The sequence below is a fragment of the Brassica oleracea genome, chromosome C5 (assembly GCF_000695525.1).
Source record: "Brassica oleracea var. oleracea cultivar TO1000 chromosome C5, BOL, whole genome shotgun sequence".
NCBI lineage: Eukaryota > Viridiplantae > Streptophyta > Magnoliopsida > Brassicales > Brassicaceae > Brassica > Brassica oleracea.
The window spans coordinates 41,924,427-41,946,655 of NC_027752.1; the positions used below are offsets into that span (position 1 = coordinate 41,924,427).

The 22,229-nt window shown below is 35.4% G+C and overlaps 2 protein-coding genes and 1 pseudogene across 3 annotated transcripts; 1 reads left to right on the forward strand and 2 right to left on the reverse strand.

The window, feature by feature from the left end:
- Positions 1-247: 247 nt before the first annotated feature.
- LOC106292566 (serine/arginine-rich SC35-like splicing factor SCL30A) lies at positions 248-2,388 on the reverse strand. 2 transcript variants are annotated; one of them, XR_001260207.1, is made up of 7 exons: positions 2,304-2,324; positions 1,797-1,938; positions 1,548-1,625; positions 1,244-1,417; positions 932-1,090; positions 715-861; positions 248-619 (listed from the first exon to the last, which is right to left on the reverse strand). XR_001260207.1 is itself a non-coding variant. In XM_013728178.1 (6 exons), exons 2-6 carry the CDS (start codon positions 1,931-1,933, stop codon positions 517-519), a joined length of 624 nt encoding a protein of 207 aa, XP_013583632.1. In that variant the 5' UTR covers positions 1,934-1,938; positions 2,304-2,388; the 3' UTR covers positions 248-516. The 2 variants fall into 2 exon arrangements, 1 of the variants encoding a protein (XP_013583632.1); XM_013728178.1 differs by lacking the exon at positions 1,244-1,417 and having other exon boundaries at positions 2,304-2,388.
- Positions 2,389-2,604: 216 nt separating this feature from the next.
- LOC106295269 (protein RRP5 homolog) lies at positions 2,605-14,694 on the forward strand. Its single transcript, XM_013731126.1, has 40 exons — positions 2,605-2,829; positions 2,911-3,122; positions 3,545-3,682; positions 3,796-3,969; positions 4,258-4,354; positions 4,501-4,613; positions 4,694-4,816; positions 4,902-4,973; positions 5,176-5,268; positions 5,548-5,658; positions 5,751-5,873; positions 6,060-6,245; positions 6,329-6,403; positions 6,834-6,970; positions 7,128-7,262; positions 7,363-7,508; positions 7,592-7,657; positions 7,918-8,024; positions 8,107-8,187; positions 8,265-8,339; positions 8,425-8,526; positions 8,680-8,848; positions 8,948-9,093; positions 9,238-9,321; positions 9,395-9,495; positions 9,743-9,896; positions 10,188-10,262; positions 10,371-10,515; positions 10,893-11,544; positions 11,741-11,801; positions 11,884-12,029; positions 12,103-12,286; positions 12,404-12,502; positions 12,704-13,083; positions 13,162-13,338; positions 13,500-13,596; positions 13,687-13,842; positions 13,932-14,162; positions 14,247-14,330; positions 14,440-14,694. Exons 1-40 carry the CDS (start codon positions 2,670-2,672, stop codon positions 14,545-14,547), a joined length of 5,775 nt encoding a protein of 1,924 aa, XP_013586580.1. The 5' UTR covers positions 2,605-2,669; the 3' UTR covers positions 14,548-14,694.
- Positions 14,695-15,053: 359 nt separating this feature from the next.
- Positions 15,054-21,691, reverse strand: LOC106295270 (annotated as a pseudogene).
- Positions 21,692-22,229: the final 538 nt, after the last annotated feature.

Below are 22,229 nucleotides of genomic sequence, written 5' to 3' on the forward strand. Positions count from 1 at the left end.
TATCGTTAGGAGACAAGTATGTGGGTTTTGTTTTTATAAGAGGGATGAAAGATTGGTTGGTTAGTTCTAAGGACAAAAGATGATGAAAAGTTTCCTGTTTTATAGGCAAGTAAATAATTAAAAACTAAGTGAAACAAAAGAACGCCTTTACGATCTTTCTCACCAACGTTCACTCAGTTTCCTTCACGTGATTTAGGTTTCAAACCATAAAAAAGAAACAATTGCTTAGAAAATTATGGTCAGCAAGTAGTAGTAAAAGAGCTTTTATTGATTATAAACTACGTTCCACATAAGGTTGTGAGAATCGAAACTCTCTCGTGGTACACAATAAGTAGGCATAGATGTCACGCTTGAGCATACAAAAGACTACCATTAAGTACTAAGGAAATGAAACCAAACCATAGGTTACCTTTGTACTCTTAACTCCAAACTATGATTTATTATTTTTCATACATAACTAACAAGCAGAGCGTGAGACCACACCCCATCTTCACATTCTTGGGGTCATATAGCAAATCAGCGTGAGTATGCAGGACTCTGGCTCCTGCTTCTCGACTCATAGCGAGATCTTGAGCTTGACCTTGAGTACGATCGCCTCCTGTCTCCCGGTGAAACAGACCTGCCGAAGTTGTGTTATAGGGTATGTGTATGTAAGAAGAACATCGACATTGGAAAAGAAAAACAAAACACACTTACTACAGAGTCTAGAGTTACCTTGAACGGTGCCTTTCATCATACGGCGAACGCGAATAGCTTCTCCTGTAGACTGGCGAACGTGAGTAGTTTCTTCTGTAGTTTGGCGAACGCGAGTAGCCAGGAGACCTGGAGTGACCATATGGAGATCTTGTAGATGTCCTTCCCCTGAAGTTGATCAATGAACATTTCTTTAACTGGTTCCAACAGTTAATCAACCAGAAATTCAAGCTTTTACCTTGATCGTTCTCTCATTTCGGAAGGCTTCTTTCTGTTCTCCTCTGCAAACACCACAGTGATTTCGCGGCCTAGAAGAACGTAGCCATCTAAATGATACTTTGCATCTGCAGCATCATCAGGATCATAGTACTGCACAAAGCCAAACCCACGAGGCTCCCTGCAAGTCCACAGCGTCACAAATTGAGACTACAAATAACAAAACAAGTAACCCTCTTCTAAGAAGAAATAAACTTGAGTACGGAACACACAAAAACGGCAAAGTGCGACACAACTGAATAGACCAAGAACAAACAATCAGCTAGCTGCTAACCTTTTCGAAGCCACTGTACTAACTTCGACTTTGACCAGAACATCTTCAAAATGAAACTCAATCTCGAAGTATTAACCAGTCATCAACACTAATCTCACTTACCCTCTGTAGTCTCAAACAAAGTATTCTTACTACTTCATGCAAATTAATCTTCCTACTTCTTCATCTTCAACACTTCCAATAAGACAAACCAAACTTTGATAAACCAGCACAGTTTATCATAATTACACTTACACAAAGGTAGGCCCGTAAGAGGTCACGCAAATGGACATAATTAGTAGGAAAAAAAATCGCCTTTACTCACCCAGTGTAATAGTTACGAGGTATGTAGATATCCTTGAGACGACCAAACCGCCCAAATGGTCTACGAAAATCATCTGGCCTGTAATGGTTACAAACACACAATTTAAGCATTTGACAACATCGAAAGGTATTAACATTTCTCGTGTCTTCGAAACTCAGACAATTACACATTTCCAAAGAGATCTATAGTTGGTGAATGCACAAATAAAATTAAACACATGAGCAGCGCAGTTGTATGTATAATTATTACCGACAGTCGAGCCGGAGATTGCGAACAAGTAGACTGGTTGGGGCATCTCTACTCCGCCCTTTGTAGTATCCCACGGGACTTGGGCTTCTGTACCTTCTCCTTGGTGGTGATGGTCTGTAACTATAGCTCCTCCCCATTATCACTACAAACCCAATAACCACACATAAAGACTTCAAATTTAGCTGACAAACGTGACAGAACAGAGTAATTCACCAAAACAGAACGTGTCTTCATCGATCCTTATTATATCTTTTATTTTCTATCCTTGCATGTTCAAATCAAAACAACACCTTCTCACCACTTAAACTTTCTGATTCAACTTTACGAAAGATTTCTTTTTGAAACCAACCCACTTAGCGAACCAAAAAGAGAGATGGGATGATGAGATAAAACGTATCATGAATTCATTCAGGATCATGAAGAAACGAAGAAGCAATATCAATCTAACACATTCGAGAAAGAAGATCAGGAACACAAATTCATCGCATATGAGAATCGAAACTAAACCTGAATCCCACAAGAGAGAAGACGAAGTTCGCCCGCCGGTGCTCGTTGTTCTATCGCTCTCTCTCTCTTTCTTATTCAGACTGCACAAAAGTTGGTCGTGTATATTCGAGAATGTTCTGCACTGGGCCTTTTATTAATTGTATCTAAAAAGGCCTAGGCCCATAACATGTTCACTTCAGCTTCTCACGTTTTTTTTTTTTTGGTTTAAAATCCGAACCGACCGGGTTTAGAATTATAAAAAATAAATCTGGTTTAAAAATTCAGACCGGGCGGTTCTCGAAAAACCCTACAAAAACTATTTCTTCTTCTCCATTAACTCTAAACCCTAAAAAGTTCCAATTTTTTTTTGCTTCCGCCATTAGAGAGATGGTGGCTCCGTCGAAAAAAGTTGCAAGTGGAAAACGTAATGACTCTACTAAAGTATTCAAGTCATCGAAGAAACCGTTCAAGAAGACGAAGGACGATGTCGCTGCAAGGTCTGAAGCCATGGCTCTCCAGCTCGAAGACGTTCCTGACTTTCCTCGAGGTTTGGCTTCTCCCTGAGTATATTGAATTAATAGATGCCATGAATCAAAAATTTGTTGATGTTTCTGAATTGGTTTGTTAGGGGGAGGCACTTCTCTGAGCAAAACAGAGCGTAAGAAAATATATGAAGAGGTCGACGCTGAGTTTGAAGCTGAGGAGCGTGTTTCCAAGAGGAGTAAAGGAGGTAAACCTAAGATGAAGAGAAACCCTAGCGAGGTTGACGAATTAGGATCTCTTTTTGACGGTGGTTTAACTGGAAAACGGCCAAGATATGCCAATAAGATTACCATTAAGGTTACTAAGCTCTTAACTGTCGTATATGTTTTTTGAATTGCTGATTAAGTTCATACCTTTATAGCTACTTTAGCTTGTAGCTAGTGATTCAAGTTTTATCCATTTGTTCACTGCATCATCCGTGCATTGTAGTAAACGTCAGAGTTTAATCAAGATGCTGAGTTTACAGTAGCTAAGTTTCTTAGTCAATGTTATCTTGTTTTTTTCCCTAGGTAGATAGTTCGTAAATCAGTTGTGCTTCGCTGTTTTTATGCGCGTTATCACCTGTGCACTAACCAATGGCATTTTTGCTTTCTATTGACATCCATCTATCCTCATAACCATGATTGCATGATGCTACTGTACTAGAAGCTTTTCTTAAGCAGATTATATATCTTCTTCTTTTTTTTGGGTTCTGACATACATTTGTGATTTATGTTCAGAATATCTCTCCGGGAATGAAGCTTCTTGGAGTTGTTACTGAAGTAAACCAGAAGGACATAGTAATTAGTCTTCCAGGGGGATTACGTGGACTGGTTCGCGCAAGCGAGGCCTTGGATTTTACGGATTTCGGAACAGAGGTATCAGCTTGTGGTTTATAACTGGCTGTCTAAATTCTTCCCTGTACTTTGGTCATCTTGGCTCTTTTGCTTTTGCAATCTGAACTGACTTGTTACTCCTTTTTCTCAACCAGGACGATGAAAATGAACTCCTTCGAGACATCTTTTCGGTGGGCCAGCTTGTTCCTTGCTTTGTATTGCAGTTAGATGATGATAAGAAGGAGGCGGGCAAAAGGAAAATATGGCTTTCGTTGCGACTTTCTTTGTTGCACAAGGGATTCAGTTTGGATTCCTTTCAGTCGGGAATGGTATGTCAATGCTTGGTTTCGTAATTTCTCTATCTTGGGCGCTCTGCCTTGTGTAAGATTTTCAAATGTATTTGCGGGTACCGGTATTTAAATATTTAAGTATGTTTGCATATCCATGCTTAGAGTTTTTTTAATTAAGCTGCATATGCTAGGAGATTTTAGATAACAATAAGCTATATTGATACACTTTTCTTCTGCTATCTTCTGAACTGGGGTTGTATCTTTACCAACTCAATTTTTTTGATGAAAATAATGGTCTTCCATTTCGTTTCCATAATGTTTGTTCAGGTAGTCACTGCAAGCGTGAAAAGCGTGGAAGATCATGGTTATATCCTTCACTTTGGATTGCCTTCTATCACAGGATTTATCAAAAAAAGCAAAGATGGTACTAAATCTCATTGACCTACTCGCCTCTTAGCTCTTTATTCACGTTGAATCATTTAGTTTTGATTACTTGTCTGATCTTTCTTGGGAACTTCCTGGCTCTCTGGTTTTCGGTAGTCTTAAAAATATTTATTTACTATTTTCCAGGAAATCAAGAGTTAAAGACTGGGCAACTTATTCAGGGCGTGGTTACAAATATTGATAAAGAACGGAAAATTGTTTCTCTTAGTGCGGACCCAGATTCAGTGGCGAAGTGTGTGGTAGGCCTCGTGCTTCCCAAATTGCGCTGTGAAGTTTCTTTAATTTAAACAAACTTAACCTCGTGAGTACCATTTTGCAGACCAAGGATCTTAGTGGTATGTCGTTTGATCTTCTCATACCAGGCATGATGGTTAATGCCCGTGTGCAATCTGTACTTGAGAATGGGATACTGTTAGGATTTCTTATGTACTTTACTGGAACGGTGAGTTACCCTGATTTTGGTAGTAGTGTGCATTATTGATTACCCTTGGTGACGTTTCTGAGTTACATTTCTCATTGATGTGCAGGTTGATCTATTCCATTTACAAAATCCAATGTGTAACAAGAGCTGGAAGGATGAATATACTCAGACTAAGATGGTATGCATTGTTGAAGTGTTACGTTCTATTTGATGTACAAATTAGCTTGATTTATTCGATTACCATAGTTTTGGAAGTGTTTAACTACTTATTGTCTTGCAAATGATTCCTTCGTTTTGGTTGTTTTGAATTTTTGGTTTATGTTCTTTGCTGAGAGATATTTTTTCTCCTATTGGTTAACTTGCATAAAATGCTTTTTCAGGTCAATGCTAGAATATTGTTTATGGATCCATCAACTAGAGCTGTTGGTTTGACGTTAAACCCACATCTTGTTGGTAACAAGGTTCCTCCTTTGGTAAGCGACTGACTTGTATATTAGCTTTTAGTAAAATATAATGGTGGATATGATATTAAGAGAAACTTGATTTGGCAGCTATTTGGGGTTTTAAAGATGGTTTTGTAATACCAGCAGTTCTTACATCCACTGTTTTCACTACTGCTTTACGTACTCAAGCTTTGAATCGAATGCTCATTGACTATCTTACAATATTGGTTCATCACTTTGATACCTCAGGGCATTTATCGATGCTCTTTCATAAATTATATTGTAAAACTTGTGTTTGGTTCTTTACAGCATGTCTCTAGCGGAGACATATTTGATGAAGCAAAAGTTGTCCGTGTTGATAAATCAGGCCTTCTTCTTGAACTCCCTTCTAAGCCTGTTTCAACTCCAGCATATGTTAGCGTATGTCCAATTTGCTGCTCTTATTCTTATAAATATTTAAGAGTTCTAAAAGAATCAGGCCTGCTTCTAACCTAGATTTTTCGTAACTGCAGACTTATGACGCAGCAGAAGATGAAGTAAAGAAACTGGAAAAGAATTTCAAGGAAGGAAACCGCATCCGTGTTCGAATCCTCGGCCTTAAGCATATGGAGGGGTTGGCGATAGGGACTTTAAAGGTACTCTACTAGACGTGCTAATTGATTAAATACCTTTACCAATGGTTGGCATGTGAAGCATCTTCCATTCTTTCAGTACTGATTCTTAACGTCGTACATTGGAATTTGAATGCTAGTTAAGCGGTAGTTTGATGTAGAATCCTACATTTACGCCTCTTTCTCTTTGTCTTGTTTTTGTATGAGCAGGAAAGTGCTTTTGAAGGGCCAGCTTTCTCCCACTCAGATGTCAAGCCTGGTATGGTGACGAAGGCAAAAATCATATCTGTTGATACATTTGGTGCCATTGTGCAATTTCCGGGTGGTTTGAAAGCAATGTGCCCACTTCAGCATATGTCTGAGTTTGAAGTTACGAAGCCCAGGAAAAAGTTCAAGGTAGGCTCCTTACATTGGCACTACATTAATTGGTTTGCAATGTTGCTGGGGCATGCGTAAATTTTGAATGATTCTTCTTTCAGGTTGGAGCTGAACTAATATTTCGGGTGCTTGGCTGCAAATCAAAGAGAATAACTGTTACATGCAAGAAAACACTTGTAAGTTTTCTTATCATGACGGATCTGACTTTGTTTCATTGTTTGCATATTCCGTGATGTGTTAAATTCGTTTTGATTGTTTTCGAGGAGGCTTATAAGTTCAAATAATTTCCCTCTTATATAATTGGTCGTTTCTATTATCGTTCCTTCTTTTATTCCGTCTGCTGATTCTAGGGTTCATTTATCACACTTATTTCATTTCGGTTTTGAATGGAAACTACTTTCCTTCTTTATTTAGCTTTTCACTTAGCTATGGACGAAAAACATTTGTAGGAATTTTTTTTTCTCAAACTGGTTTCTTATTTGGAATTAGGAAAATCCCATTTAATTAATCTCTTCGTACATAACATAGATGTTAAGATAACGTCTCTGGTTACTACCCATTCAAGTCTCTTCTCATGCAGTGGAGGTAATATGTATATTCTTGCAGGTCAAGTCTAAACTTCCGATTTTGAGTTCTTACGCTGATGCAACTGAAGGATTAGTGACACATGGCTGGATAACAAAGATTGAAAAGCATGGATGCTTTGTTCGCTTCTATAATGGGGTGCAAGGATTTGTTGCCAGGTCGTTACTGCACCCTTTGTTGTATCTCATGGGCCTTTGTCTTACTGTTCTGGTTCTGTTTTAGTGATGAGTTTTTTCCCCATCATAAAGGCGTTGGGTAATATTTTTTATTTTGATAATTTTACACTAATATGGTATACTTACTCTGATTAAGCAGATTTGAACTTGGATTAGAGCCTGGTAGTGATCCCAGTTCAGTGTTTCATGTCGGGGAGGTTGTCAAATGCAGAGTAACCAGTGCTGTTCATGGTACTCGAAGGATCAACCTCAGCTTTATGATAAAACCAACAAGGTTTCTCCCTTTAAATCTGATGTGATAATCATGTCTCGTTCAAGACTGACGTAATATCATTAATTGTTGTTGCTCACATTGTGTACATCCTTTCTGACAGTGTTTCTGAAGACGATTCCATCAAGTTAGGTAGTATTGTATCTGGGGTAATTGATAGTATAACTCCTCAGGCAGTCACTGTCCATGTTAAATCCAAAGGTTTGCTGAAGGGTACAGTTTCTGCTGAACATTTAGCTGATCATCATGGTATGTGTTTTTCTCCTACATGAGCGTACCGATTGGGTTTTGCTTTTATTCATTTGTTTCTGAGTTTTCTTTTTGTGATGTAGACCAAGCAAAACTAATGATATCCCTTCTAAGACCTGGATTTGAGCTTGATAAGCTGCTGATAATAGGTATGTTTTTGATCACTCTTGCGAATTTTCAGATGGCTTTTTTTTAATATATCCTTAACACATTTATAGGAGGTATGTAGTTGTTTCGCCAAGTGATTAACTCAAGTCTGCTTGATTGCTCTGATTGTGTAGTTTTAAAAACTAAGAAAAATGATCCATCTGGTTACAAGAAAGCAGAGATGGTGTTGCATTTTTTTAAAACTATTTTAGTGTGCTGAAGAAGCTTGATAATAACATGGAGTATTTTTTGTTTATCTTAGACATTGACGGCAATAACTTGGCTCTCTCTTCAAAATATTCTCTGATTAAGCTTACTGAAGAGCTTCCTTCGGATATTAGTCAGCTCCAGCCAAACTCAGTGGTTCATGTGAGTAATTGTGTCTTTGAAATATAACAGTAGATTTTTGTTTGTTTGTTTAGTCACATTTTTTTAATGAACTTGTACACAGGGTTATGTTTGTAACTTGATTGAAAATGGCTGCTTTGTCCGTTTTCTGGGTCGGTTGACTGGTTTCGCCCCTAGAAGCAAGGTGGGTTTTCACATGCCTTCTTTTATCAAATTTTGTTGGCATACTGTGTTTAAATTTTTTTCCTATTTATTTTTTAGGCAATTGACGATCCCAGGGCAGATCTGTCTGAATCCTTCTTTGTTGGACAATCGGTTCGGGCTAATATAGTTGATGTATGTGAAGGCTAGATTCGAGGCCTTATATTAATTTTGTTGAAGATACTATGAAGTCTTGACCATGTGCAATATTTCTTTGTAGATCAATCAAGAAAAAAGCAGGATAACTCTTTCATTGAAACAGTCATCTTGTGCTTCTGTAGATGCTTCTTTTATCCAGGAGTACTTCCTTACGGATGAGAAGGTAGTGTTCTTGGGACATTCTCTCTTTTTATTGGGCTTTAAGACTTTATGGAACCCGTTGTGTTGCACCTGTCTATATAATTTTGTGTATCACTGTACTGCAAGTGATGTAAAGAAGGATTGATTTCTAACGTGCATTGTGTCATATGTTCAGATCTCGGACCTGCAGTCATCTGATAATACTGAAAGTGAATGTAGTTGGGTTGAGAAATTCTCTATTGGGAGTTTGGTCAAGGGAACCGTACATGAGCAAAATGACCTTGGTTTGGTGGTGAATTTTGACAATATTGATAACGTGCTTGGTTTTATACCTCAGTATCATTGTAAGTCATTGTGGAGAATCTAAGTCGGGGTTCAGTTTACATTATAGTATTAAAACATCTGTACCTTGTCTGTCTGACACATTGTTTTTCTATATGTAGTGGGCGGAGCTACTTTGGAACACGGTTCTGTTGTCGAAGCAGTTGTTCTTGATATATCTAGGGCAGAGAGACTAGTTGATTTGTCTTTGCGGCCTGAGCTCATAAACAACTCAACCAAAGAGGTGTCCAACAACCAGTCCAAAAAGGTTTCCATATAATAAAATATATTCTTTTGCTTTATTCGTGTTTTCTTGCATGCCCATTGTTGTTAGCTTGAGTTCAAATTGAATTGCTGTGGTTGGTGATGCTGATCTCAGCTGGCTTATGCCATATTGTTTTTTTTCCTTCAGAAACGTAGAAGAGGTATTTCCAAGGAACTTGAAGTCCACCAAAGGGTCAGCGCTGTTGTAGAGATTGTGAAGGAGCAATACCTGGTAAGTACTTTATTACAATAAGTTAATATTTTACTGCATGTTACTCAGAGTTGCCACTTTTTATTTTTTTCAGATTTTGTCGATTCCAGAACATGGTTACACTATAGGATATGCGTCAATATCAGACTATAACACACAGAAGTTACCAGTGAAACAATTTTCAGCTGGACAAAGGTGATTCATTCATTTTCTAACCAATCTTTTACTTGTAAATTGTGCTCCCCTTTTTCACGAATCCTTTATCTCATGCTTTCTTGGCCGTGACTAGCTAAACTAATAGAAAATGTGAATGTCTTTATCTCCATTGGCAGTTGATATTATATCTTCTCATCGTACGTATAATTAGCAATAGTAGAAGCAGTCCTTACTGTTGTCGTTTGTAGATCGTAGCTAATTTTTTTTTGTTAATTTCTTTGCGCAGTGTTGTTGCGTCTGTGGAGTCTCTGCAAAACTCTTTGACGTCGGGGAGGTTGCTTCTACTTCTTGACTCTGTTTCGGGTATTTCTGATACACCCCATTCGAAGAGGACAAGGAATAAATCCAGTTGTGGGGTTGGTTCTGTTGTCCACGCCGAGGTACTAACGCCCTACTTTCTTATGTCTTTCTATTTTTATTCAACAAGCTCGTCTTTTTTCAGTGAGCTTGAGGTGCAGTATTAATTGCTTCACTGTTGAAACTTGAGCGGAATGTACTTTAAATTATTAACTATCGAATTACTTCAGAATTATACATAACAAACCTTAACATAGGTAAGATAGTTAAATGAAAAAAAAAAACTAAAAATCGAAGAGGACTACCTGAGTTAGTCAACTAGCCCTGCCACCATAACTTCAACTGTCTTAGACTAACATCTTCTACTTTTCCAGATTACTGAAATAAAGCCTTTGGAAGTAAGAGTAAACTTTGGCCAAAGTTTCCGAGGAAGAATCCACATAACGGAGGTGATTTTTCTTGTGTTGCCATCATCATTTTAGATATTAATAATAATATTCATTATTCAATATTGGGTGCACAAAAATGCTTATACGACTCGACTCTTCGCTGGATAGGTGGATGATGTAAGTACAAGTGAAGAACCTTTTTCCAAATTCAGAGTCGGGCAATCAGTGTCTGCAAGGGTTATTGCAAAGCCCTGGCATACTAATATCAAAAAGAGTCTTTGGGAGCTTTCTTCAAAGCCCGCAATACTTAGAGGTAATCCAAGAAAATTGAAAAAAATATGGCCCATTGATTCGCACTTGGAATTGATATTACAGACCTATCACATGCTTTAGGGTTTAGAATGTTGTTGTTTTCATTAGTCTAGATCGTCCGGGATATTGTGAGATGGTATTATTTGTGAAAATGTTCAGATCCATCTGTTTAAATTGTTCTTTGATGGCCACCTCTAGCTATTATGTTTGCAAAATTATTTTCATTTAATTCTATAGTTATAGGCTTAGATTAAAAAATTATAAAACTGTTTGCGTTTGATTGAGAAGTTTGCTTGTGTGTATCTAACATATCAACTTTTTGTTCACACAAGGTGATAACATGTTTCCATTTATTTTCTATTTTGCAATTTCAAGTAGACTCCAGTGAATTGAATGGCATTCAAGTGAGGGAACAACTTGAGTTTGTTAATGGAGAGCGTGTCAGGGGATACGTCTACAAAGTGGATAAAGAATGGGTTTGGCTGACAATATCTCGCAATGTGACGGCCGGCGTATTCATTTTAGACACTGCATGCGACGCTCAAGAACTTGAGGAGTTCGAGAGGCGTTTTCCCATCGGTAAAGCTGTTTCAGGCTATGTTTTGACGTACAATAAAGAGAAGAAAACAGCACAGTTGGTTCAGCGTCCACTACTTGATATCCAGAAAAGCATTGCCAACGGTGGAGGCTGTAAAACGGATAATCTAGACAATAGTATTCCTGGTGATGATGCTACTCTATTCATTCATGAAGGAGACATTCTTGGTGGAAGAATTTCTAAGATACTTCCTGGTGTTGGTGGACTTCGTGTGCAAATAGGTCCTAACGTGTTTGGGAGAGTTCATTTTACTGAAATCAATGATTCATGGGTCTCCAATCCATTAGATGGTTTTCATGAAGGTCAGTTTGTCAAGTGCAAGGTCTTGGAAATCAGCAATTCTAGTAAAGGGACTTTGCAAATTGAATTGTCGTTACGGACATCTCTAGATGGTATGACTTCTGACCAACTCTCAGAAGCTTCAAATAATAAGTAAGTTTTTTCTTTTGTCTATAAGCTTATCATCAGCCTTCCAATTCATGTGTATTCCTCGTTTTTTTCTCAATAGAGTGGAATAAGTAACAGACTTGGTGATAACTACCATATGATTTTCGATGAGCCTTGACTCTGTGTTAACTTGAAATCGCATGATCTTTCACTTGCTTATTAACCTGATGGTAATTCGCAGTGTCAATATATGCAAACGTTTTGAAAGGATTGAAGATCTTTCTCCTGATATGGCCATCCAGGTACTTTTGCATCTATAACCATGACTCAGCAACTCAGTTCCTTTTCTTGCGGTAGAACTTATGTTAATTCGAACTTTTACAGGGTTATGTCAAGAATACGATGTCAAAAGGTTGTTTTATTATGCTTTCAAGGAAACTCGACGCGAAAGTTCTATTGTCAAATTTAAGTGATACTTTTGTCAAGGATCCCGAAAAGGAGTTTCCAGTAGGGAAACTTGTAACTGGCAGGTAAAGCAGATTTCATGTGAAACAAGTATTATGTAATACACTGAATACTCTGGTCTAACCAAATAAGTTATAGGGTGTTAAATGTCGAGTCGTTATCCAAGCGGGTAGAAGTCACTCTGAAGAAAGGAAATGCGGGTGGGCAACCAAAATCTGAATCTTATGATTTGAAGCAATTCCATGTTGGAGACGTGATATCAGGGAGCATCAAACGAGTGGAGCCCTATGGCTTATTCATTACAATAGACAAAACGAGCATGGTAAAGATCTAGTTCTGTATTACCTTAAAATCTGCTGATATCAGACATTATGCTGCTTGCCTTAGGGAGTAGCCATATTTTACTTTATTACCTACTGTCTGCCTTTTTTTGTGGTAGGTTGGATTATGTCATAAATCACAGCTTTCTGATGATCGTATCGAGGATGTACAAGCCAGATATGAGGCTGGGGAAAGTGTCACCGCAAAGATTTTGAAGGTATGAAGTCATTTGTCAGTAAGAATTAGTGCTGTGTAGTGTACCCTTTCACAACCACTGATCTTTCTAGCCTTATGCTCTAACAGCCCAGTTAAATATAATCGAGGAGTTATCTTAAACGTAGCTTTTCTATGATTTACATAACTGTTTTAAGATATCATTGGTATATGATGTTTCTTTTCAATTTGGTGTTTCCCCTAGTTGGACGAGGAAAAGCAACGTATATCGCTTGGGATGAAGAGTTCTTATTTTATGAACGACGATGATGTCAAGGCACAGCCACCTTCTGAAGAAAACGCTAAGGAAGACAGCATGGAATGTGATCCAATCAATGATTTGAAGTCGGGAGTTCTTGCAGCAGTTGGTAATTTCGGGTTCCAGGAAACAGGTTCTGAAAGACAGAGTGGAACTTCTCTGGTTCTTGCCCAAGTTGAATCAAGGGCTTCTATCCCTGCGCTTGAGGTTAACCTTGACGACATTGAGGAAGCGGGATTTGACAATGATCAGAATGAGAAGCTACAGGGAGTCGATAAAGATGAAAAGAGCAAGAGAAGGGAAAAGCAGAAAGACAAAGAAGAAAGGTTGGCTATTTCTGTAGTTCCTCAAATGTTGCTTATATATTTGGTTTCATCCTGTGCTTATGGAAATTACTTGTGCAGAGAGAGAAAAATACAAGCTGCTGAAGGAAGATTGCTGGAGAATCATGCTCCTGAGAGTGCTGATGAATTCGAGAAATTGGTTAGAAGCTCTCCAAATAGCAGCTTTGTCTGGATTAAGTATATGGCGTTCATGCTCAGTTTGGCTGATATTGAGAAAGCCAGGTCCATCGCTGAGAGGTAATTTTCCCCAACTTCTATTCACATCATTCAAGAAAAAGGGAAATGCAGTGAACTTGTAGCGATGCTAAATCGTTTGTTGGCATCTGTATTTCATGTGTGATCGATCTTCTCTATTTTTGTTTTTTTGGGTCTCGTCTAATCATAAATCTCTACTGAAGGGCCTTGAGGACTATAAATATTCGTGAAGAAGATGAGAAGCTAAACATATGGGTTGCTTACTTCAATTTGGAAAATGAACATGGAAGTCCTCCAGAGGTAATAGACATATGACCTCAGCGAAAGCTTATCTAACCAATAAAAATTTATATATATGCTATCTTACTCATGTTTGTTTCTCATATTCAGGAAGCTGTTAAGAAAGTTTTTGAAAGAGCACGTCAATACTGTGACCCAAAGAAAGTTTACCACGCTCTCTTGGGCGTATACGAGAGAACAGAGCAATATAAATTGGCTGATAAGCTGCTTGATGAGATGGTCAAGAAGTTCAAGCAATCTTGCAAGGTAACTGATATTTGTTTGCTCTTTATCTTCTCTTAGTGAGGGTTCGTTCTTCACTCTTTTAACTTTTTATCCGATGTCTGCTTTTGTAGGTTTGGTTAAGAAAAGTACAAAGTCATCTGAAGCAAGACGTGGAAGACATTCAGTCCATCGTGAATCGTGCCTTGCTATGTCTTCCGCGCCATAAGCACATTAAATTCATATCACAGACAGCTATTCTTGAGTTCAAATGCGGAAATGCAGACAGAGGGAGATCACTTTTTGAAGGCGTTCTTAGGGAATACCCAAAGAGAACAGACTTGTGGAGTGTTTATCTTGACCAGGTTCGTTATATTCCGCTTCTTCAGTACTTCTGTTCAATTTGCCATATTGTTTATAACGTATGTTTTGTTGTTGGGTTATTACAGGAGATTCGGTTGGGAGAAGTTGATGTGATTAGATCTTTGTTCGAGAGAGCCATTAGCTTGAGTTTGCCTCCTAAGAAGATGAAGGTGCGCCATACTCTCTGATCACCTCTCATCAGAAAATCTCCTTTTCATATATTGCATTTGAGATTACAGAAGATTTTTCTTAACCCTTTTGCGCTTTTTGTTTTCTCAGTTTTTATTCAAGAAGTTCTTGGAATATGAGAAATCTGCTGGTGACGAGGAGAGAGTCGAGTACGTGAAGCAAAGGGCAATGGAGTATGCAGACAGTACCTTGGCCTGAGATACTGTTGTAACGAATCACCAAGTGTTGTAAAATACTAGTATTAATTTTGAGAATCAGCCATTGAACAAGGCTGAAGAGAGGTTGTTGATACACGAAATGTTTTTTTAAGTGTAAACGGCAATTTTGAGCTTCGTTTTTTTTATATTCGTTAAGTTATTCAAAAGTAATTTCCTTTACACTAAATTACTTCCATTGCGATCATATTTTCTTAGAAAGTGATCTTCCAACACCGTTTGTGTTTTAAGTGTGAACATTGTACTTGGCCTTTCTCCCGAGTTGGGTGCATTCGAACCCTAACGTCTCCGCCAAGATTCTCTGAACATGGTTAGCAACGTCGTATGGGCTATTGCCGGATGAACAAGTGACCTCCAATGGAAGCTGGTCAAGGAACGTAATCTCGTACTATAGTGTCGGTTTCATGAATAAGAATATCAAGTAGAGACCATTCCAACTTCTTAGAGGCCTTTGGAAGAATCCAAATCTTCAATTAATCGCCACAGGCACGATCCTTGTCTGTTAACTCCGCTAAACCTGCACAAAAAGTGTTAGGTATAGTTGACCATTGCTTCACTAGGTTATGATAGACAATTGTATACATATGAGTAGACAAATAATATAACCTTAGTAGTTAGTACGAACGGTTGATAACAAATGGATCCTTCGGGACAGACCACTAGATCTCCTTTGGACAGCTCCTTCTCCATCATTACTACTGCGTCCACATCACGGTTTCTGGTGAACCATACGATGGGGACCGGACTCAAAATATCATAAAACCGCGAGAGCTCAGATATTAGAACGGCGGGGATGCTACGTCCGAGGGCATAAGATATCACAAGCGGATCTATCATAGTTCTTCTGTGGTTACATACAAAGAGTACGCCACGAGAGTTTCCAGCCTTAGGCGGAGGCTTGCCCTTCACGGTGACTCGGCAGAATGACATAAGGTATGAGCCACACTGGGAAAATGAACGCACCGAGAGAATGATTCCAAATGGGAACCAGAGCAGGATGATGAGAGCGTTGGCCGGTGTAGGTCGTTTCATAAGGCCTCCATCGTGGAAGATCACCGGTTTGGGCGGCTGCACCTCAACTTGTTGGTCCCCCTGAACGGGTTCATGAATTTGCTCCTAATTTTAACATTTTACAGCAGGATTAATCGTGGTTTCTAAAGAAAATTTCTCTTAAAAAAAAAAAGTGAGATCAGTTTTTTCGTAAAGAAACTTTGAGTGAATGATGGTTTCTACAGTGTATCTTTTTTTATTAGTGTAATTATTTTTTAAAATATTTAAAATTTAATCAGATAAATAAATTTTACTAAAATATTATTGTAAATACTTAAAATTGTGCTGGAGATACTTAACCGTTGAGATGCTCTTATTATAGTTTCATAGCCATACATGTTTTCTAAACATTTTATTGTATTGCACAATATAAAAATATATAAGTATATATATATCTACTAATAATAGCAATTCCAATTAATTCCAAAAGCTGTGAATCTCACTTATGTTAAAAGGTTGTGTTTTTTTCTAAAATATCTAAAAGGTTGTGTATTTTCTAAAAGTTCAATGTTGGAAGGTTATGTCTTTTCTAAAAATTATGTAGTGTCATTTTTTGCCGTTTTAAAAGAAAATTTTGATAAGTTGTGACTATTCATATAAGTATCTTTTAAAAAGTAAAAAGTTGTGACTATTCTTATAAGTATCTTTTCAAAATAATTATCTTTAAATTGGAAAAATGTGACTATTCAAATTGAAGAGTCGTGACTATTCAAATAGATTTTTAAAATCTATAAATAGTCTCTGCTATGTATTTCTCAAAATAATTTTTTTTAACAAAATGGTAGACAAAAAAATCCAAGAGGCACGTACATGTCTTTTTTAACTAAAGTACGTACATGTTTTGTTAGTCTGTTTGTAGGAAATTCATTAATAAACTTAAAAAGGGCACTAAGAGTTAGCATTTGTTTGGTTAAAGTTGAAAAGAATACTGACTCAAGTGCATAAAAACAATAATATAGACTTTCTGCATTATGAGAGTTTGTTTATTGATTCACGTAAATAGATTTTTTTTTTTTTGGTAAAAAAAATGTGTTTTCACCTCTTTGCCGGAAACCCAAGCATCGTAAATAGTTCCTCCCAACGCGAATCGAACTCCGGTGGCGGAAGTTACAGCCGCAAACCCCTTTACCACTGGACCAACTCGACGTTGGTTTCACGTAAATAGATTCTTCAGCGGTAGTGATAATACGGATGAATTTTTTTTTTATTGTGGTAAAATCAGTAAAACAATAATTATGAAAAATTCATTAAAGATGCTGTAGAGTCATGAAGAATAAAAACTTATGAATAGTTGCACCTTTTGGTTAATATGTTCTATAATATTATTTGTGCATGCGTGAAAGGTTGCATACTAAATTCTAGAATTATAGAAACAGACTTTTTCTTATAGAAACAGTTATTAGACAAATTGTTTGTGAAAGGTCACAATTTAGGATGCCAAGAGGTGTCAGGTACAAAAAAAAAATTTAAGTGGATGTTAGATAAATTTGTTAACTTATTATGAAAAAGTTCAATAGTTAATTTTCTGAAAATATATTACATTTTATCATGAAAGGGTAAGTGAAAAGGTTCAGTAATTAATTTCTGAAAAATACAAATTCTCAATAAATGAACATGTTTTTTTGTCTTAAGTGAATGAGTTTCTAAAAATTTTTTATTATAAAAAAAATTAATGGTTAAACTTATGAAAATATACAATTTTCTGTTATGAAAAGATTCAATGAAAAAGTTCAATGGTTAAGTTTTTGAAAAGATATAACTCTTCAAAGATTATCTTCTTATTCCAAATTCTTAAGAGGTTATTAAAAATGTCTAAAGATATGGCTATTCATTCTAAAGGTTGCATACATTTTTTTATGAATTTTCTTTGCTTTCATTTTCATATATATTTTGGACATATTTTAAATAATCTTAAATTATTTTAAAATACTCAAATAATTTTGTTTGTTGGGTAATTTACATTTTCTAAATTATATATTAAGAAGTTAAATGTATGATTTTCCAGTTATATTCTATGGCTTATTTTTTATTTTTGATACATAAAATATTTTATGGTCTATAATATCATGTTCTGGTGGTTTTTTTTTAATATTTGGATTGGTTCATTTATTGTGTTTCAGATAAAAATGCATGAGCCTATTTAGACAATATTATTTATTGATAGATAAATATTACCCAAATGTAAACCAAAAATTTTTTTTTATATATGCACATTTTCATTTATGCATAAATTTGATATACATGTTGTTTATTTGTTGAATCTCAAATTACACTTAAATGAGAAATTATTGTTAGAGACTAAAATGAATCTTTACAACTGTTTAAATGAACTATAACAATTGTTTAGATGAACAATTACTACTGATTAAATGAAATATTGTAACTATCAGTGATTACATTTTTTGGTGGTTGACCATTGCATTTTTTTTAATGAATCATTGTAATTGTTGGTAATTGTACACTTAATTGATTATAGCATTTGGTGATTGTAACTTCTCGTAATGAGTCATTTGCAATTTTTGGTGTTAAGCGTTAACCATTGCAATCATTAACCCATTATTGCAATGTTTGGTTGTCAAAATTGCAACTATTAGTCTTTTATATAAGACTCATATGTTGAGAAATAGAGTGTGTGTGATTTTATGAGACAAACATTTTACTGCCCATAGATCCCTTAAAGTTACGATGCAATCATAATACATGTATTTTTACATAGCTTCAAAAATTAATTAATGTTCTACATGTCGTTATAAATTATCTTATTAATTTAATAAATGATTAGATTTAAATGTGTTTGTTTGTTTTAATTAGTTTCAAAATATCAAGTCTTGTTCAGAATCTTTGAATAAGTTGCCTATAATAGGTATATTTTTATTGGTATTTACATATTTATATTTTAGCTATTATTTAAATTATAAAACAAATACACATTCTTAGTACAAGTAAAAGAGGAATATAGACACATACAATTTAAGTTGTGAGAAGTGCACTTTCTTACAAACAAAAATAAACATCTTTTATATAAAATAAAAATTATAAATTGTAATATATTTATTTTTATAAAATGAGTTCTCACGCGATGTCGTGGGGGTACATTACCTAGTATATATAACAAAAAGAGTAGATATATATATATATATTATTTTATATATATAATTAAATTGGTGCGAATATATAAATAAATTTTATAATCCAAAAAAATAGTTTTTCTATTTGATATGGTATATAATTAAACTTAAATGATAGTAACATATTTATAGTATATTTTAATATTAATATATATTAAATGATGTTTTCTACTCATATGTTTTTTGATTATTTGTATCTGTTATAGCAAAAAACTTTAAATTACTAATAACAAAATTTTCATTGTACGATTAATAGTTTAATTAATTTATAATATTTTTAAAAAATAAATTTAAAATGATATATATATTTTTATTAAAAAAATTATTCAAAGTAAATTTCAAAATTAAAATATATATCTATTTTTATATGGAATATAGTTTAATTTAAAATGATATATATATTTTTTTTTTATTTATTTAATTATATATTTATATATCTTTTAATCTTAATACTAATTAAATGAGACTTTCGACTTATATTATTTTGTAATCATTTATATCATGTCATAATAAAATTTTAAACCATGGATCACAAAATTTGAATGTGAGATTTTAACAGTTTTAATAATTTATACTCGTTTTTAAAAATTCAAAACATAATACAGAAAAATCTAAATTTTGCTATATAGTTAATATGGTTGTTTAATTTATTTTAATATTTTAAAATTAAATAAATATAATTTAGATACACTTATTTTTATCAAATCTTTATTATTCAAACTCATTAATTGTCATATATACTTTAGCCACATAAGAAAATTCTGTAATTTTATTTAAAAAAATAATGAAGCACACTAATAATCTATTTATGGTTAGTTTAATAGAAAACTTATTATATATTTAGATTGACCAACTAATTTCTCTAAAGTTTGTAAGAATCATTATAGTGATGACACGTGACTACAAAAAAATATTGTAATGCTTGTTAATTAATATATAAGGGATAATTTCTTTCTCCTTTTCAAGATTCTTTTACATTTGTTTCTTTCTTTTTCTTATACACATATTTTATAAAGTATTATTCATTGATGGTCATTCATTTTAGGACAAATCTCCAAAATAGCACTTTTCTAAGTTTATGTCACAAAAATAGCACTCAAAAACCAAAATGACCAAAAAAGCATTTCATCATTTGAAAATTTTAATTTTTTTATTTTTCAAAATTTGAAATCTTATCCCCAAAACCTCATTTCTCAACTCTAAACCTTAAACCCTAAACCCTAAACCCTAAACTCTAAACCCTAAACCCTAAACCTTAAACTCTATACCCTAAACTCTAAACCCTAAACCCTAAACTCTAAACCCTAAACCCTAAATCCTAAACCCTACCCTTTAACTCTAAACCCTAAGTTTGTGACTTTTGATAAAACATTAAATGCTATTTTTGTGACTTTTGACCTTAAGTACTAGTTTGAAAACAAAAACTTGATTTAATGCTATTTTTATCTTTTTCTCTTCATTTTATTATAACTTATATATACCACTATAAACAATAGTGATTACCAGAGCCGTGCTCACCTATTAATTTTGAGGCATTTGCCTCAGGTCCCATCTTACATCAGTACATTTTGGGGGTCCCATATTTCATAAATAATCATACAATCAAAATGATAAAATGATCACTGAAAACATAATATCTTGTAATACTTTTTAATAATAGGATCATTTCTGTTAAGTTGTTGTGCACCATCAAATTTTTTTATTTTTATTTTAAACGTCGAAAACATTTTTTGTGTAGACTTTGAGTTTATATATAAAATTTTCAGTTGTAACCAAAATATATAATTTTCATAAGATTAACTTTTGTTAAAAATATTGTCAAAATCTAAGATAGGAAAAAAAGATTATTTTCTGGTTCATATTAAAAATTTAACACTATTGTTTTGATATAAAATAAAGCATTTTGCCTCAGGGCCCTCGTAGCCTTCGCATGGCACTGGTGATCACGCGTAAAAACAAAAGTGATCGCAAACATTTTTATTTAATAGTTATTTAATTATTTTTCATTTATAATACAATACTAAGGGTTTCTAAATTTACTTTCCAGTTAATCACATTTCCACATATATGTATATGTATAATTTTGAAAACCCGGTTGAACCGGTTATACATATATATTTTTTCAGCCATAATATCATTTCCATACAAACTATTTTGCAAAGATTTAGTTATGGTTTTACTACACTAAGATCAATCATCTTAATGTGTTTGCATGCATGTTCTTTTATATATTTTTTGGTTATAGAATTACCTCACATAAGGATATGAATTTTATAGTAGCCGCAGTAGCGGTCCTGACATTGGAAAGACCACAAGCATTTTTCTAAAATTGGACCTATTTTGTATAGTATTTACTAAAGTACCATATATATACATCAATAATTTGTTTGAAAAGGCTGGTTTTTTCAAGTTTTTTGGATGGGCTAGAAGCTGGTGCTTGGTGTGCTTCCCATCAGGGCTGGCACTGAGTAGCCGGTTGTCTTCCAAGACCTAGATGAGGCTTCTGGTCAACAAACCGGTAACAAAACCGAATCGGTTCACGATTAGCTCTGTACCAATGACCTCTTCGGCAATAAGATACTGCTTAGCGAACCTCTCGACCATGAGTCGAGGCATCCTCACCACGATCCTTTTCTTGCACGAGCTGAAAAAAATCCACGTGTCCATGCTCAAAGCATCCATTCTAGCCACCAGCTCGATCTCTGATTCACGGAGACCAGCCGTCGCTACAAAGATCATGAGCTTGAGAGCGGCGTTTTTGTAGCTGAAAACGTTAAGGAGTGCGGTTACGGGCCAAAGAAACAGCAAGAGGGCGAAACGGATCACACCAGATGCGTCAAAGGAAAGGAGCATGAAGTAAGAGAATGGATCATCTCTCTTTAGTAGCGTTCCTTCAAACTCTGAAACCACCGAATAAGGCGACGTCGCTTTTGATGTCTCCATCACCATTTCTTGAGAACTTGTTTGTTTAGAGATCAAAATTTAGGTTTTGGTATAAGACTTGCATGAACTTAGTTAGAGTTTTTATTTAATGCAATGACCTGCCATAGTACTCACATGCTCATTATGTGATGTTTTTGTAACATCCCGAGTTGTGATATGTGAAAGGGCTTAAGAGAATTGATTTGGCTACCTATGTCACCAAAGTTGACTTACTTTTTCCGGACCACATCCCGAAAGAACTCTATAGTTAAGCGTGCTTGAGCTGGAGTAGTGGAAGGATGGGTGACCTATCGGGAAGTGATTCGCGATAGCGTGCGAGTGAGGCCAAAGCACGGGAAAAGGTCGGGTGGTGATTGCAGGGTCAGTAAACAATGATTCCGAGCCTTGGAAAATTAACGGACCGACCGTCAGACATGATGGGGCCCACGGGCCGAGAGAGCGGGCGTTGGTGGCCCATTAGCCGTGGGCGGTCGGGGCGTTACAAGTGGTATCAGAGCTGGTTAGCCATCTCAGTTCTGACCTGAGAGGCGTCTTGAGACCTGTC